Here is a 19,337-nt window from a genome sequence, read left to right as displayed (position 1 = left end):
AGTAGCTAACGCAGAATGCAGGGTCAGGAGTAGCTAACACAGAATGTAGGGGTCAGGAGTAACTAACACTGAGTGCAAAGGTCAGGAGTAGCTAACACAGAGTGTAGGGGTCAGGAATAGCTAACGCAGAGTGCAGGGGTTAGGAGTAGGTAGTGCAGGGGTCAGGAGTAACTAACACTGAGTGCAAAGGTCAGGAGTAACTAATGAAGAGTGCAAAGGTCAGAAGTAATTAATGAAGAGTGCAGGGGTCAGGAGTAGCTAACACAGAGTGGAGTGGTCAGGAGAAACTAACGCAGAGTGGAGAGGTCAGGAGTAGCTAACGCAGAGTGGAGAGGTCAGGAGTAGCTAACACAGAGTGGAGAGGTCAGGAGTAGCTAACACAGAGTGGAGAGGTCAGGAGTAGCTAACACAGAGTGGAGAGGTCAGGAGTAACTAACACTGAGTACAAAGGTCAGGAGTAACTAATGCAGCGGGCAGGGGTCAGGAGTAGCTAACGCAGAGTGGAGAGGTCAGGAGTAGGTGAGGCAGAGTGCAGGGGTTAGGAGTAGGTGACGCAGAGTGCAGGGGTTAGGAGTAGGTGACGCAGAGTGCAGGGGTTAGGAGTAGGTGACGCAGAGTGCAGGGGTTAGGAGTAGCTAACAGAGTCTAGAGGTCCAGAGTAACCAGTACAAATTGCCTCATATGAGCAAAAATACCCCTAGAAAATGCAGCCATTCAAGGTAGAGATAAAATAACACTTTATGATAAAAAATGATTCATTACGAATAAATAAATTAAATAATGAACACAGTTCTCTTATTTCCTTTGTGGCAGGAGGGGATGTCGGCTATCCACCTGGCTGCCAAGAATGGACACATCAATGTTCTAGAAGCATTAAAGGGCTGTGTCTCCTTCCGTATCACCAGCACCAAGGTAAAGTCCTAGCATGAGTGGATCTATATTTGATTTAAATCTGATCTCGAGCTTTCCCTTCATTCTCATACAGTTGTACGGTTTCCTGTTCTGTACTGAAATGGCTTACTCTGATTTCGCTGCACACTCTGAGCTTTGAGCTTCTCCCAGTGTGCAAGTCAGATGGAACCTCATTTCCTGGCTGGAGGACATCCAGCATCATCTAGCGCTTTCCTCCCCAGCCTGACTGTCCCTGGCCCGTCCCTTTTAATTCATTGGATTTCAGTTCTTTCAATCATGGAGGCTCAGCGTCACATGTGGCCATTACCTAGAATGGTCATCCAAATGTTGCCTGCCTATGAACGCCCCCAAACCTCCAGACTGGTGCCCACCCATCAGGGTATTTTGATATTTGCTCACAAAAGCCAGACCAGTGCTTGTCATTAGCATGTTGAAGGGGGTTGGAAACCATGGAAGGCAAAATATAAGCAGATTTATAGGGCTGATTTTTCAGTGTTTGGGGATGCTGGACAAGTAAACTGTTTCTTTTTTTTTCAGTCACTTGGTGTTATACAAACTTTTTTTTTCATATATACAAAGCCTGTACCTAAAATCATGTCTATCTTCAGATTGTTATCTTGTGCTTTGGTTTAGGCTCCGTTTCCACCAGTGCGACTTGTCATGCGACTTTGGACACATAAAGTCGCATGACAAGTCACAGCCCATTGATTTCAATGGCACCCGTTTCCATCTATGCAACTTAAAGTTGCCGGGACTTTGAAAAGTAGTGTGTAACACACAGATCATAGGTCAGTAATATGCGCAAGTCACGCTGCGCATCCTCACTGTTCCCTGCTGTCTTCTGGGACCTGTGTGTCTCCCAGAAGACAGCGGGCGGACAAAGGAGGAGCCAGACATGGCGTAGATCACCACGGAGCCTGCGGCGATCTATGCCTGGAAGTGGGAGCAAATACCTGGACTAGACAGGTATCTGCCCCCCCCTCCCCCCTGAAAGGTGCCAAATGTGACACCGGAGGGGGGAGGAATCCGATTAGCGGAAGTTCTATTTTTGGGTGGAACTCCGCTTTAGGCAGATTGCAGGGGTTAGTAGTAGTTAATGCATAAAGTGGGTAGTATTTAATACAGTGCATGTGTGAACTGCGTGAGTGCAGGGGTCAGTAGAATGTAATGCAAATATCATTAGTAAGTAAGGCACAGTGCAGTGTTCAGTACTAAGTTACAGAGTGCAGGGGTCAGTAGAATGTAATGCAGAATGCAGATATCATTAGTAAGTAATGCTGAGTGCAGTGCTCAGTACTAAGTTACAGAGTGCAGGGGTCAGTAGAATGTAATGCAAATATCATTAGTAAGTAAGGCACAGTGCAGTGTTCAGTACTAAGTTACAGAGTGCAGGGGTCAGTAGAATGTAATGCAGAATGCAGATATCATTAGTAAGTAATGCTGAGTGCAGTGCTCAGTACTAAGTTACAGAGTGCAGGGGTCAGTAAGTAACGAGTTGAGGGGTCCGTGGAATGTAACTCAAAGTGTAGACAACAGTATTAAGTAATGCAGAGTGCAGAGGTCAGTAGTAAGCCACACAGAGTGCAGAGGTCAGTATTATGTAACACTGAGTACAATAATACTCAATAAAATAATGAAAATAAAATAATTGCCCTCATAAAAAAATAGATAATAACATTGCTGGAGCAATCAACAAGCGCTGCATTGTGGTGGGAGAGGGGGCATCATGTACCCCCCCCATTCCGCCCCCCCCTCCCCCTCATTTCGCCCCATTCTGTAATAATTAAATCGTTCTGCTCCCTACTTTCAGTGCACCTGGTACTTTGCCTTCTATGAGGTTGGTGTAGGATCACTGTTATACGGCTCGGTATTTATGACTTTTCCAATGGCAGTGATAACAGCTATGGTCAGATTACTTTTTAACGAAATTGGCCAACATTAGCACATCTTTCCTCCTCTTCAGACTGGACTCACGGCTCTCCACATCGCCGCTCATTATGGCCAACTGGATTTCGTGCGGGAAATTCTAACAAAGGTTCCGGCTACAATGCAGAGCGAGCCTCCGAAGTCATCTGTAGAGATGTTCCACCTGAAGGAACATAGCGGGGAGGTAAGACACGGAAACATTACTGCTTAAAGTGGTGTTCCGGCCGAAATGATACTTTTTAAATAAAAATACCCCTATAATACACAAGCTTAATGTATTCTAGTAAAGTTAGTCTGTAAACTAAGGTCTGTTTGTTAGTTTATAGCAGTAGTTTGTTATTTTATAAACTTACAGCAGGCCGTGGCCATCTTAAGTGTGGGCATCTGAAGCCAGACTGTATTTCTTCCTGGATCTCATCCTTGCAGATCTCGCACATGCAGCACAAGCAGTGTAACAGGTTTCAGGTCAGGTTTCCATAGCAACGGCAGTTTCAGAGGAAATTGCCGCCCCTTCCCAGAAGGCATTGCAAACAGGAAATGATGCGATGGGCCACGGCCAGGGAGGAGGAAGTGAAAAATGAATACAGTAGATATACAGTAGGTGCTGAGAAAAAAAATTAAAAAATATCCAATTTGTTTACAGTGCACAGTTTAGTGAAGGATGCTGAAGAGTTGTAAAAGTGGGTGGAACTCCACTTTAACAAAAGCTCTCGATCCTTCAAGCTGCGATGGTCATCAAGGCATGTTAAAGTGACAATCAACAATATGGACTAAAGCCTCGTATATACGATCGGATTGTTGGCCAACAGAGCGCCAGACTTTTGTCCGAAGGGCGTGTGTCGGGAACTTGTCTTGCATACTAACGGCACACAATTGTCGGCCAACAAACACGATCGCAGTGACGTACTAGGTGGAATTTCAGCTCTGGAGCGCCACCCTTTGGGCACCTTCTGCTAATGTTGTGTTTGGTGAGCATTGATTCAGAGCATGCGTGTTTGTACTTTGGACTTTTGCGTGACGGACTTGTGTACACACGATAAGAAAATCCGACAACGGACCGTTGTTTGCCGAAAATTTACTAGCCTGCCATTCAACATTTGTTGACGGAAAGTTGGACAACAATTGTCTGATGGAGCGTAGTAACGGGTCGGATTTTAGGCAAATAGTCTGTCATCACACAACTCCCTGCCGAAAATCCGATCGTGTGTATGAGGCTTAAGAAGGCATTTTAGCATGCCTTAAGTCAGGGGTAGGCAACCTCGGCCCTCCAGCTGTGGTGAAACTACAAATCCCATCATGCCTCTGCCTCTAGGAGTCATGCCTGTGTTATTTGTAGTTTCAAAACAGCTGGAGGGCCGAGGTTGCCTACCCCTGCCTTAAGTGCTCTTAGGGAGTCTTTAAAGTGGACCGGTCTTGAATGGGGAAAAAAACAAATCTTTAATTTCCTCATTCACCCTGTTGGAAATATTACCAGTGGGTACATAAGAAAGGGTTAGAATCTCTGTCAGGTTATTACTGTCTACACATATGGGAATGGAGGTGGAGTCTTCTACGCATGCTATAGGCCTACGGGAAAGGTAAAGTACCACCCATGCTATACCCACCAGTCCTACAGCCATTAGACGCTTATAGGCTGATTTAGTGCACCGATATACCTAGACCAGACGGAAGGATATACTTGTGGGATTGTATGGGGGAAAAAGCACAAAGGCACCACTCTAAGTGCAGTATAGCAAAGGGTTTTAATGAGCAAAATGTGCAAACATACTCACAAGAGTAGATTTAAAACAGGCATGTCAAATGTGGGCAGACAAACGTCCAGGAAGGAAGTCCATCCGTGGACATTTCGGAAATTTAGGAATTACCAAATTTTTCCAAATGCGTTAAAAAACGCATTCAGAACTAAACGAATTGCACACATCTAACGTCCGGGAAGAAAGTCCATCCGTGGTTGTTTGGTAAAGTGGAGCGGGTTGCGCCGGTGGTCACCGACACTTCCTGGACCTCGACCACGCAGGGAGCCGGGGGATGACAATGCTTCTGCGGGGGACCAATAGGCGACACGTTTGCGGAGCATGCGCTCCTTCTTCAGGCCTAACAACCTCGTCATCCCCCGGCTCCATGCGTAGTCGAGGGTCCAGGAAGCGTCGGTGACCACCGGCGCAAACCGCTCCACTTTACCAAACAACCACGGATGAACTTTCTTCCCGGACGTTAGACTTGTGCAATTCGTTTAGTTCCGAATGCGTTTTTTAACGCATTTGGAAAAATTTGGTAATTCCAAAATTTTTAAATTTCCGCATTTCTGAAAATTCTAAATTTCGGAAATTCGGAAATTGGAAAATTCTAAAATGCGAATTTGGAAATTCGAAATTTCGGAAATTCGGAATTCGGAAATTTGAAAATTCTAAAATTTGGAAATTTGAAAATCCGAAAATAAGAATGAAAATCTGAATATTCAAAAGAATGAAAATTCGAAAACCCCAAAATCTGAAATAATAACTTATAATAACTATTAAATTATAGGTATTGGAATTTCCTTTCAAATTTGGCTGTTAGTGAACGTAACGAGTACGAATTTATCCAAAGTTACGAATTATCTGAAATAACGAATGCCGCATCTAAAAGAATGGAACTTAATGATCTAATAATAATAAATAACAATAATAATAAAACCTTTTTATTATTATTATTTATTATTAATTTGTTCCATTCCATTTGTTTAGATGCGGCATTCGTTATTTCGGATAATTCATAACTTCAGTTAAATTTGTATTCGTTACGTTCACAAACAGCCAAATTTGAAAAAAAATTCCAATACCTATAATTTATTAGTTAGTTATTCATTTGAATTTTATTGATTTTCTTTCTTTTTTTCGGATTTTCGAATGTTTGAATTTACGAATTCCGAAAATTTGGAAATTCGGAAATTTGAAAACTTGAAAACATCAAAAATCCAAATTTCGAATTTTTGAATTTACGAATTTTCAAATTCTGAATTTTGGAATTTCCGAAAAAAGCAAAAAATGAATGAAACAAAAACGAACAAAATTTTTGTCAGTGCATGTTTACCGGACGTTTTTGTCTACCTACATTTGACATGCCTGTTTTAAATCTACTCTTGTGAGTATGTTTGCACATTTAGCTCATTAAAACTCTTTGCTATACTGCACTTAGAGTGGCGCCTTTTGTGCTTTCTCCCCCAGCTATTCCAAGAGTTGCTTCTCATCTTCACTGGGCTGCGTTCAAGGTGCTACATTATGGACTATATGGACTTACCATAGTCACTTATTTTAAATCATTCTTTTTAAAGTTCCCCCTATGTTTCAGGTATTTATCAGTTTGGTGGTTCCACACTGAGGCTGGTGCCAGCGCCAACTTTTTTCTCTGTATTTGTGAGACTGTATGCCAATACACAGGCTTTCAAACTGAAAACATCTTCTGACCCAAGACACTGTTCCCCTCCCCAGTGTGATAAGCTCTGCGCTGTGAGTGATTATTGACAGAGAGAACTAGACATGTGCACTGACAAAAAATGTGTTCATTTTCGTTTAATTCGTTTTTTTGCTTTTTTGGAAATTCAGAAATCCAAAAATTCGGATTTTCAAATTTCCAAATTTTAGAATTTCCGAATTTTCGAATTTTCAGAATTTTCAAATTCCGAATTTCTGAATTTTTGAATTCAGAATTTTCGAAATTCAAAAATTCAGAAATTCGAAAATCCGCAAAAAAGTGACATTTTCGAAGAAGCAAAAATTCGGAAATCCAAAAATTCAGATTTTCAAACTTCCCAAATTTTAGACTCTCTGAATTTTCAAATTCAGAATTTTCAGAATTTTCAAATTCAGAATTTTCAGAATTTTCAAATTCAGAATTTTCTGAATTTTCAAATTCAGAATTTTCAAATTCAGAATTTTCAGAATTCAAAAATTCGGAATTTTCAGAATTCAAAAATTCGGAATTTTCAGAATTCAAAAATTCGGAATTTTCAGAATTCAAAAATTCAGAAATTCGAAAATTCGCAAAAAAGTAAAATTCGAAATAATAACTAACTAATAATAACTAACTATTAAATTATAGGTATTGGAATTTCCTTTCAAATTTGGCTGTTTGTGAACGTAACGAATACAAATTTATCTGAAGTTACGAATTATCCGAAATAACGAATGCCGCATCTAAACAAATGGAACGGAACAAATTAATAATAAATACTACTAATAAAAAGGTTTTATTATTATTATTGTTATTTATTATTATTAGATCGTTACGTTCCATTCGTTTAGATACGACATTCGTTATTTCAGATAATTCGTTCAAGTACGTTCACTAACAGCCACATTTGAAAGAAAATACTTACAATTTAATATTTATTATTAGTTAGTTATTTCAGATTTTTGGGTTTTCGAATTTTCAGATTTTCATTTTTTTGAATGTTCATATTTTCATTCTTATTTTTGGATTTTCAAATTTTGGAATTATCGAATTTCCTAATTTCGAATTTTCGAACTTCCAATTTCGAAATGCCGAAATTTCGTAAATTCGTAAGATTGAAAATTCGGAATCTCGGAAACTGAAAAATTTGGAAATTCGGAAATTAACGAATTTGTCAAAAACGAATTTGGAACTAAACAAATTGCACATGTCTTTGTTATTATCACCTATAAGTGAACGGCAGGTCTTCCTAATTACGTATTGCACTGAATTTTTCAATATAAATATCTCATGATACTCTTCCAGTAAATTAGGATGTCACATTGCTTCAACTGATATCGTCTAACATCGCACTATCTCTGTGCTTGGCATGAGAGAGCAAATATCTACTTGCCCCCCCCCCCCCCCCGTTGTACTGGAAAAGACCGTTGATTATTTCCCCACCCCTAAATAGTGTGTCCACCCCCCCCAAGATTCTTAGTGGGTTCATCATCATCACCCCACATTAATTCAGGAGAGGACCTGCATATCCCACCAGCTGCCTTCAACCACGGGGCAATGCACAAATTGGATGTCATTTATCCATGTATACCCACATTGATTATTATTGAGTGGCATCCTCTTTGTGCATCATGACTAGGCGTCCGGACGTCCCTGTTTTTAAAGTTTATGTGTTATGTTACATGTGTGTCTTTGATGTTTACAAGAAATGCACTGCACAAAAGTTTAGTTGTTGGTGTAATTTATGACAATGCAAAACTGCACACTTGAGTAGGAGTATTGTATTCCAATGATTGTATTGTTTGATAGCAATAAAATATCTTTTTAAATAGATACAGTGGAGCAAAAAAGTATTTAGTCAGCCACCAATTGTACAAGTTCTCCCACTTAAAAAGATGAGAGAGGCCTGTAATTGTCATCATAGGTATACCTCAACTATGAAAGACAAAATGTGGAAACAAATCCAGGCAATCACATTGTCTGATTTTTGAAAGAATTTATTTGCAAATTATGGTGGAAAATAAGTATTCGGTCACCTACAAACAAGCAAGATTTCTGGCTCTCACAGACCTGTATCTTCCTCATTAAGAGGCTCCTCTGTCCTCCACTCATTACCTGTATTAATGGCACCTGTTTGAACTTGTTATCAGTATAACCACTTGCCGACCGCCTAACGTATATATACGTCGGCAGAATGGCACGGGCAGGCAGAATCACGTACCTGTACGTGATCTGCCTCCCGCGGGCGGGGGGTCCGATCGGACCCCCCCCCGGTGCCATCGGCGGTCGGCATCTGACTGGGAGCGTCGGGAGGCGAGGGGGAGACCATCCGATCGTGGCCCCCCCCTCGCGATCGCTCCCAGCCAATGGGAATCCTCCTCTGCCTGTGTATAGTTTCACACAGGCAGAGGATGTGATGTCATCTCTCCTCGGTCTGGCAGTTTCCGTCCAGCGCCGAGGAGAGAAGACATGTAAGTGCACAACACACAAACACACACAGTAGAACATGCCAGGCATACCTTACACCCCCGATCCCCCCCCGATCGCCCCCCGACCCCCCCCCAATCACCCCCCCCCGTCACAAACTGACATTAGCAGTATTTTTTTTTTTTTTTTTTTTCTGATTACTGCATAGTGTCAGTTTGTGACAGTTACAGTGTTAGGGCAGTGAGTGGTAGCCCCCTTTAGGTCTAGGATACCCCCCTAACCCCCCCTAATAAAGTTTTAACCCCTTGATCACCTCCTGTCACCAGTGTCACTAAGCGATCATTTTTCTGATCGCTGTATTAGTGTCGCTGGTGACGATAGTTAGAGACGTAAATATTTAGGTTCGCCGTCAGCGTTTTATAGCGTCAGGGACCCCCATATACTATCTAATAAAGGTTTTAACCCCTTGATTGCCCCCTAGTTAACCCTTTCACCACTGATCACCGTATAACTGTTACGAGTGACGCTGGTTAGTTTGTTTATTTTTTATAGTGTCAGGGCACCCGCCGTTTATTACCGAATAAAGGTTTAGCCCCCTGATCGCCCGGCGGTGATATGCGTCGCCCCAGGCAGCGTCAGATTAGCGCCAGTACCGCTAACACCCACGCACGCAGCATACGCCTCCCTTAGTGGTATAGTATCTGATCGGATCAATATCTGATCCAATCAGATCTATACTAGCGTCCCCAGCAGTTTAGGGTTCCCGAAAACGCAGTGTTAGCGGGATCAGCCCAGATACTCGCTAGCACCTGCGTTTTGCCCCTCTGCCCGGCCCACCCAAGTGCAGTATCGATCGATCACTGTCACTTACAAAACACTAAACGCATAACTGCAGCGTTCGCATAGTCAGGCCTGATCCCTGCGATCGCTAACAGTTTTTTTGGTAGCGTTTTGGTGAACTGGCAAGCACCAGCCCCAGGCAGCGTCAGATTAGCGCCAGTACCGCTAACACCCACGCACGCACCGTACACCTCCCTTAGTGGTATAGTATCTGATCGGATCAATATCTGATCTGATCAGATCTATACTAGCATCCCCAGCAGTTTAGGGTTCCCACAAACGCAGTGTTAGCGGGATCAGCCCAGATACCTGCTAGCACCTGCGTTTTGCCCCTCCGCCCGGCCCACCCAAGTGCAGTATCGATCGATCACTGACACTTACAAAACACTAAACACATAACTGCAGCGTTCGCAGAGTCAGGCCTGATCACTGCGATCGCTAACAGTTTTTCTGGTAGCGTTTTGGTGAACTGGCAAGCACCAGCCCCAGGCAGCGTCAGGTTAGCGCCAGTACCGCTAACACCCACGCACGCAGCATACGCCTCCCTTAGTGGTATAGTATCTGAACGGATCAATATCTGATCTGATCAGATCTATACTAGCGTCCCCAGCAGTTTAGGGTTCCCACAAACGCAGTGTTAGCGGGATCAGCCCAGATACCTGCTAGCACCTGCGTTTTGCCCCTCCGCCCGGCCCAGCCCAGCCCACCCAAGTGCAGTATCGATCGATCACTGTCACTTACAAAACACTAAACGCATAACTGCAGCGTTCGCAGAGTCAGGCCTGATCCTTGCGATCGCTAACAGTTTTTTTGGTAGCGTTTTGGTGAACTGGCAAGCACCAGCGGCCTAGTACACCCCGGTCGTAGTCAAACCAGCACTGCAGTAACACTTGGTGACGTGGCGAGTCCCATAAGTGCAGTTCAAGCTGGTGAGGTGGCAAGCACAAGTAGTGTCCCGCTGCCACCAAAAAGACGAACACAGGCCCGTCGTGCCCATAATGCCCTTCCTGCTGCATTCGCCAATCCTAATTGGGAACCCACCACTTCTGCAGCGCCCGTACTTCCCCCATTCACATCCCCAACCAAATGCAGTCGGCTGCATGAGAGGCATTTTCTTTATGTCCTCCCGAGTACCCCTACCCAACGAACCCCCCCCCAAAAAAGATGTCGTGTCTGCAGCAAGCGCGGATATAGGCGTGACACCCGCTATTATTGTCCCTCCTGTCCTGACAATCCTGGTCTTTGCATTGGTGAATATTTTGAACGCTACCATGCACTAGTTGAGTATTAGCGTAGGGTACAGCATTGCACAGACTAGGACACACTTTCACAGGGTCTCCCAAGATGCCATCGCATTTTGAGAGACCCGAACCTGGAACCGGTTACAGTTATAAAAGTTAGTTACAAAAAAAAGTGTAAAAAAAAAAAAAAACACATACAAAAATATAAAATAAAAAAAAAATAGTTGTCGTTTTATTGTTCTTTCTCTCTCTATTCTCTCTCTCTATTGTTCTGTTCTTTTTTACTGTATTCTATTCTGCAATGTTTTATTGTTATTATGTTTTATCATGTTTGCTTTTCAGGTATGCAATTTTTTATACCTTACCGTTTACTGTGCTTTATTGTTAACCATTTTTTTGTCTTCAGGTACGCCATTCACGACTTTGAGTGGTTATACCAGAATGATGCCTGCAGGTTTAGGTATCATCTTGGTATCATTCTTTTCAGCCAGCGGTCGGCTTTCATGTAAAAGCAATCCTAGCGGCTAATTAGCCTCTAGACTGCTTTTACAAGCAGTGGGAGGGAATGCCCCTCCCCCCCCAACGTCTTCCGTGTTTTTCTCTGGCTCTCCTGTCTCAACAGGGAACCTGAAAATGCAGCCGGTGATTCAGCCAGCTGACCATAGAGCTGATCAGAGACCAGAGTGGCTCCAAACATCTCTATGGCCTAAGAAACCGGAAGCTACGAGCATTTTATGACTTAGATTTCGCCGGATGTAAACAGCGCCATTGGGAAATTGGGAAAGCATTTTATCACACCGATCTTGGTGTGGTCAGATGCTTTGAGGGCAGAGGAGAAATCTAGGGTCTAATAGACCCCAATTTTTGCAAAAAAGAGTACCTGTCACTACCTATTGCTATGATAGGGGATATTTACATTCCCTGAGATAACAATAAAAATGATTAAAAAAAAAAAAAAAAATGAAAGGAACAGTTTAAAAATAAGATAAAAAAATAATAATAATAAAGAAAAAAAAAAAAAAAAAAAAAAAGCACCCCTGTCCCCCCTGCTCTCGCGCTAAGGCGAACGCAAGCGTCGGTCTGGCGTCAAATGTAAACAGCAATTGCACCATGCATGTGAGGTATCGCCGCGAAGGTCAGATCGAGGGCAGTAAGTTTAGCAGTAGACCTCCTCTGTAAATCTAAAGTGGTAACCTGTAAAGGCTTTTAAAGGCTTTTAAAAATGTATTTAGTTTGTCGCCACTGCACGTTTGTGCGCAATTTTAAAGCATGTCATGTTTGGTATCCATGTACTCGGCCTAAGATCATCTTTTTTATTTCATCAAACATTTGGGCAATATAGTGTGTTTTAGTGCATTAAAATGTAAAAAAGTGTGTTTTTTCCCCAAAAAATGCGTTTGAAAAATCGCTGCGCAAATACTGTGTGAAAAAAAAAAATGAAACACCCACCATTTTAATCTGTAGGGCATTTGCTTTAAAAAAAATATATAATGTTTGGGGGTTCAAAGTAATTTTCTTGCAAAAAAAAATTATTTTTTTATGTAAACAATAAGTGTCAGAAAGGGCTTTGTCTTCAAGTGGTTAGAAGTGTGGGTGATGTGTGACATAAGCTTCTAGATGTTGTGCATAAAATGCCAGGACAGTTCAAAACCCCCCCAAATGACCCCATTTTGGAAAGTAGACACCCCAAGCTATTTGCTGAGAGTCATGTTGAGTCCATGGAATAATTTATATTGTGACACAAGTTGCGGGAAAGAGACAATTTTTTATTTTTTTTATTTTTTTTTGCGCAAAGTTGTCACTAAATGATATATTGCTCAAACATGCCATGGGAATATGTGAAATTACACCCCAAAATACATTCTGCTGCTTCTCCTGAGTACGGGGATACCACATGTGTGGGACTTTTTGGGAGCCTAGCCGCGTACGGGACCCCGAAAACCAAGCACCGCCTTCAGGCTTTCTTAGGCCGTAAATTTTTGATTTCACTCTTCACTGCCTATCACAGTTTCGGAGGCCATGGAATGCCCAGGTGGCAAAAAAACCCCCCAAATGACCCCATTTTGGAAAGTAGACACCCCAAGCTATTTGATGAGAGGTATAGTGAGTATTTTGCAGACCTCACTTTTTGTCACAAAGTTTTGAAAATTGAAAAAAGAAAAAAAAAAATTTTTTTTCTCGTCTTTCTTTATTTTCAAAAACAAATGAGAGCTGCAAAATACTCACCATGCCTCTCAGCAAATAGCTTGGGGTGTCTACTTTCCAAAATGGGGTCATTTGGGGGGGGTTTGTGCCACCTGGGCATTCCATGGCCTCCGAAACTGTGATAGGCAGTGAGGAGTAAAATCAAAAATGTACGCCCTTAGAAATCCTGAAGGCAGTGATTGGTTTTCGGGGTCCCGTACGCGGCTAGGCTCCCAAAAAGTCCCACACATGTGGTATCCCCGTACTCGGGAGAAGCAGCTAAATGTATTTTGGGGTGCAATTCCACATATGCCCATGGCCTGTGTGAGCAATATATCATTTAGTGACAACTTTGTGCAAAAAAAAAAAAAAAAAAAAAAAATTTGTCACTTTCCCGCAACTTGTGTCAAAATATAAAACATTCCATGGACTCAACATGCCTCAAAGCAAATAGCTTGGGGTGTCTACTTTCCAAAATGGGGTCATTTGGGGGGGTTTTATGTCATCTGGGCATTTTATGGCCTTCAAAACTGTGATAGGTAGTGAGGAGTAAAATCAAAAATGTACGCCCTTAGAAATCCTGAAGGCAGTGATTGGTTTTCGGGGCCCCGTACGCGGCTAGGCTCCCAAAAAGTCTCACACATGTGGTATCCCCATACTCAGGAGAAGCAGCTAAATGTATTTTGGGGTGCAATTCCACATATGCCCATGGCCTGTGTGAGCAATATATCATTTAGTGACAAATTTTTGTAATTTTTTTTTTTTTTTTTTTTTTTTGTCATTGTTCAATCACTTGGGACAAAAAAAATGAATATTCAATGGGCTCAACATGCCTCTCAGCAAATTCCTTGGGGTGTCTACTTTCCAAAATGGGGTCATTTGTGGGGGTTTTGTACTGCCCTGCCATTTTAGCACCTCAAGAAACGACATAGGCAGTCATAAATTAAAGGCTGTGTAAATTCCAGAAAATGTACCCTAGTTTGTAGACGCTATAACTTTTGCGCAAACCAATAAATATACACTTATTGACATTTTTTTTACCAAAGACATGTGGCCGAATACATTTTGGCCTAGATGTATGACTAAAATTGAGTTTATTGGATTTTTTTTAGAACAAAAAGTAGAAAATATCATTTTTTTTCAAAATTTTCGGTCTTTTTCCGTGTATAGCGCAAAAAATAAAAACGGCAGAGGTGATCAAATACTATCAAAAGAAAGCTCTATTTGTGGGAAGAAAAGGACGCAAATTTCGTTTGGGTACAGCATTGCATGACCGCGCAATTAGCAGTTAAAGCGACGCAGTGCCGAATTGTAAAAAGTGCTCTGGTCAGGAAGGGGGTAAAACCTTCCGGGGCTGAAGTGGTTAAAAGACACCTGTCCACAACCTCAAACAGTCACACTCCAAACTCCACTATGGTGAAGACCAAAGAGCTGTCGAAGGACACCAGAAACAAAATTGTAGACCTGCACCAGGCTGGGAAGACTGAAACTGCAATAGGCAAGCAGCTTGGTGTGAAGAAATCAACTGTGGGAGCAATAATTAGAAAATGGAAGACATACAAGACCACTGATAATCTCCCTCGATCTGGGGCTCCACGCAAGATCTCACCCCGTGGGGTCAAAATGATCAGAAGAACGGTGAGCAAAAATCCAAGAAACAAATGGGAGGACCTAGTGAATGACCTGCAGAGAGCTGGGACCAATGTAACAAAGGCTACCATCAGTAACACACTACGCCACCAGGGACTCAGATCCTGCAGTGCCAGACGTGTCCCCCTGCTTAAGCCAGTACTTGTCCGGGTCCGTCTGAGGTTTGCTAGAGAGCATTTGGATGATCCAGAAGAGGATCGGGAGAATGTCATATGGTCAGATCAAACCAAAGTAGAACTGTTTGGTAGAAACACAACTGGTCGTGTTTGGAGGAGAGAGAATGCTGAGTTGCAACCAAAGAACACCATACCTACTGTGAAGCATGGGGGTGGCAACATCATGCTTTGGGGCTGTTTCTCTGCAAAGGGAACAGGACGACTGATCCATGTACATGAAAGAATGAATGGGGCCATGAATCGTGAGATTTTGAGTGCAAACCCCTTCCCATCAGCAAGGGCATGAAGATGAAACGTGGCTGGGTCTTTCAGCATGACAATGATCCCAAACACACCGCCCGGGCAACGAAGGAGTGGCTTCGTAAGAAGTATTTCAAGGTCCTGGAGTGGCCTAGCCAGTCTCAAGATCTCAACCCCATAGAAAACCTTTGGAGGGAGTTGAAAGTCCGTGTTGCCCAGCGACAGCCCCAAAACATCACTGCTCTAGAGGAGATCTGCATGGAGGAATGAGCCAACCTACCAGTAACAGTGTGTGACAACCTTGTGAAGACTTACAGAAAACGTTTGACCTCTGTCATTGCCAACAAAGGATATACCGTATTTATTGGCTTATAACGCACTTTTTTCCCCTTAAAATCAGCGGAAAGTCGCGGGTGCGTGTTATACGCCGATCCCCGCTGACTGTGAGCAGAGGAGCGAGCACCGCCGACATACATACATAGCCGAGTGTATTCGGCTAGGTTCGGCTAGCTCCGCTCACAGTCACGCCCAGTTCCGCCCTATGATGGACATAACACAGGGACTGGGTGTGACTGTGAGCGGAGCTAGCCGCACCAAGCCGAGTACACTCGGTTATGTATGTATGTCGGCGTCGCTCGGCTCCGCCCACAGGACTACGAGAGGAGCCGAAAGCGGCCGAGAGCCGCCGAGATACACAGGACCGGCTCTCTCGGCATGCGCCATATTTAAAAACTGCAGTGACACTGACAAGTCTGCAGTGTCACTGGGCAAGGCTGCAAATGACACTAAAAGGCTGCAGATGGACACTGATGAAGCTGCATTGATGGGTATTTAAATGTAAGTTTTTTTCCTTAAAAAGTTTTTTTCCTTAAAATTCCCTCCTAAACTTGGGTGCGTGTTATACGCCGATAAATACAGTATAACAAAGTATTGAGATGAACTTTTGATATTGACAAAATACTTATTTTTCCACCATAATTTGCAAATAAATTCTTTCAAAAATCAGACAATGTGATTGTCTGGATTTGTTTCCACATTTTGTCTCTCATAGTTGAGGTATACCTATGATGACAATTGCAGGCCTCTCTCATCTTTTTAAGTGGGAGAACTTGCACAATTGGTGGCTGACTAAATACTTTTTTGCCCCACTGTATACTACTCCAGCATTTTTTTTTTTCCCAGAGTAACCTCTTAGTTCACCGAGTGTCTCTCACTGGGATAGTTTTTTATGCTGTTGTATGATGTACAGTGACAACATCTTATAGGTGGGCGGCTAGAGAGTACCCCCCAATTTTGTAGTGGACCTTCATTGTACCCATTTTTCTTTTTGTTTGGCGGGTTATTACTGCCTGTCTTCCCCTCTAACTTGGAACTGCTCTTTCCATTTATTTCCCAGCTATTACTGTGATACAGAGATAAAATCTGCCTAATGGATTCACAAACAGCAGTAAAACTGCACAGCAGTATTTTTTAAAGTGTATCCAAAACTAAAAATAACTTTTTTGAACATCAAAGAACAACTTAACCGCTTGCCGACCAGCCGCCGCAGTTTTACTATATTATATATTTTTTGGGGAATATTTATTATAGCAAAAAGTAAAAAATATTGTGTTTTTTTCAAAATTGTCGCTCTTTTTTTGTTTATAGCGCAATAAATAAAAACCGCAGAGGTGATCAAATGCCACCAAAAGAAAGCTCTATTTGTGGGGAAAAAAGGACGTCAGTTTTGTTTGGGAGCCGCGTCGCACGACCGCGCAATTGTCAGTTAAAGCGACACAGCGCCGAATAGCAAAAAGTGCTCTGGTCTTTGGCCAGCCAAATGGTCCGGGGCTGAAGCGGTTAAATCTGCCTAATGGAATCACAAACAGCAATAAAACTGGACAGAAGTATTTTTTTTTAAAAGTGTATCCAAAACTAAAAATAACTTTTTTGAGCATAAAGAACAACTTAACCGCTTGCCGTTCAGCCGCCGCAGTTTTACTGCAGCGGAATGGCACGGCTGGGCGAAACGACGTTACCTTACGTCGCTTCGCCTTTTGGCCACTAGGGGCGTGCGCGCCCGGTGGGCGCAATGACCACCAGGCTCCCGCGATCGCTTGTGACAGAGCGAGAACCGGGATCTGTGTGTGTGTAAACGCACAGATCCCAGTTCTTTCAGGGGAGAGGAAGACAGATCGTATAAACAGCGATCTCTCTCTCTCCTCCTAGACAGTCTCACCCCCCCTACAGTGAGAGAACACTGTTAACCCCTTGATTGCCCCCTAGTGTTAACCCCTTCCCTGCCAGTGACGTTTATACAGTAATCAGAGCATTTTTATAGCACTGATCGCTGTATAAATGCCAATGGTCCCAAAAATGTGTCGGACTTTCCGATGTAAAATGTGCGATCGGAGCTTGTTGTCGGAAATTCCGACCGTGTGTAGGCTCCATCGGACATTTTCCATCGGAATTTCCGTCGCACAAAATTTGAGATCTGGTTCTCAAATTTTCCGACAACAAAATCCGTTTGCGCAAATTTCCGAGCGTGTGTACGCAATTCCGACGCACAAAGTGCCGCGCATGCTCGGAATCAAGCAGAAGAGCCGCACTGGCTATTGAACTTCATTTTTCTCGGCCCGTCGTACGTGTTGTACGTCACCCCGTTCTGGACGTTCGGAATTTCCGACCGACTTTGTGCGATTGTGTGTATGCAAGACAAGTTTGAGCCAACATCCGTCGGAAAAAAAACATGGATTTTGTTGTCGGAATGTTCGATCAATGTCCGATCGTGTGTACACGGCAGTAGTGTGATATGGGAGTGGAAGTGAGTGGGAAATAATATTGGAGGAATAGGAAGGGTCTTATATAGAACAGATGGAGAGTAGACTAATGTGTGTCATAAGGGTAACAGATTAGTAAGAGGAGGATGAAAATGTATTAAATGGAGTGTTAGAGAGAGAGGGGGGGGGGTAAATATAAGAGACCCCAGACATACATAGAGCCACCTTCTTAGAATAAAACAGATATTATAGATAGCATTCAGATTCCTGTGCTGCGCGACCATTCATATTGGGAGTATTTTCGCACAAAGTTGGACGGTGGAAACAAATACAAAAACCTAATAACATTTCATTAAAAAAAATTCTATTTTAAATCTTTTGCAAATAATGGTTATATTTTAAACCTAATGAGTAGGATGGGGAAGACCATCAATTTGTATGAATTCTCATATAAAAGATTTATTTTAACATTTAAAAAAATGTTTATGTGATTACCGTATATAACACTGATTAAAGTAGGAAAAAACATTTTTCATTTTTTTTTTTTTGTTTTTTTTTTATTTCTGTTACTTTTTTGACTATGGATTACATAAAAAGGTAAGCAAGACAATATTACCTAAAGAGAGATTTGCTTGTCCTGACAGTATGTATGTATTTAAGTTATCACTGAACCAACCGGTCCAAAGCTATAACATAGCTCCCAACCATCCCTGATTTTGAGGGACTGTCCCTGATTTCGAGGGACTGTCCCTGATTTGGAGCAATGTCCCTCTGTCCCTCATTCCTCCTCATTTGTCCCTCATTTTGGTCTGATCTATATAGATGTCTATAAAATGCACTTTTTATCTATCAAAAAGTGTTTCCCAGGGTTAAACCTTTCATCTGATTTCTAAATTGTTGCATTTGTAAATTCCAAAAGCCAATATAAAGGAATAGTAGTGGTAAAAAAAAAAAAAGCACTTGTGGGTTTAACCAATCTTGTTTTTTCTAACCAATATGAGAATTGATTTGTTATTCTCTGCTGCAGTCTGGATACACTCCATTGCACATGGCTTCCCAATCCGGCCATGAAAGTCTTGTACGGCTTTTGCTGAACTGCCCAGGAATTCAGGTCGATGCTGCAACCAGTCGGCAGGTAACCGCACTTAAAACTTAAAAAGTACACTGTCTTTACTACTTTAATCACATTTAAGCAAACAGATATGATAATCTTTAATCAAAATAATCTTTAATCTGGCTATACACCAGAAGAATTGTGTTAGATAATTGTCATTTCCTGAATAATTTTTCACTTAATGGGGTTAAATCAGTGTTAGTTTTTTTTTTTTTTTTTTACCATAGTGATGAGAAAATTTGGATCAGGATGGAAATTGTTTCTTGAAAGAATGATAATATTCTAACTGTGAAAACTTGTACATATTGTAATGGCCATGTTGTAGATCAGGGGTCGCCAAATTCTTCACTTTGAGGGCCACATTGTATATTTTACACAAATTTGCAGGCCAAAAAAAAAAAATCAGTTATATATAAATGATCTGCAGAATAAGATA

The 19,337-nt window shown here is 42.2% G+C and overlaps 1 protein-coding gene across 1 annotated transcript in view; it reads left to right on the top strand.

Annotated features, from left to right (window-relative positions):
* Positions 1-19,337, top strand: part of LOC141145538 (uncharacterized) — a 195,931-nt gene that overhangs the window by 146,673 nt on the left and 29,921 nt on the right. The window contains exons 21-23 of the mRNA XM_073632305.1: positions 814-912; positions 2,876-3,022; positions 18,815-18,922. Coding sequence (XP_073488406.1) covers positions 814-912; positions 2,876-3,022; positions 18,815-18,922 — 354 coding nt within the window. The remainder of the gene's footprint in view (positions 1-813; positions 913-2,875; positions 3,023-18,814; positions 18,923-19,337) is intronic.

Source organism: Aquarana catesbeiana, linkage group LG05 (assembly GCF_042186555.1).
Source record: "Aquarana catesbeiana isolate 2022-GZ linkage group LG05, ASM4218655v1, whole genome shotgun sequence".
In the NCBI taxonomy this organism is placed as follows: Eukaryota; Metazoa; Chordata; class Amphibia; order Anura; family Ranidae; genus Aquarana; species Aquarana catesbeiana.
The sequence above is the reverse complement of the archived record's forward strand: the minus strand, read 5'-3'. Positions and strand labels throughout refer to the sequence as shown.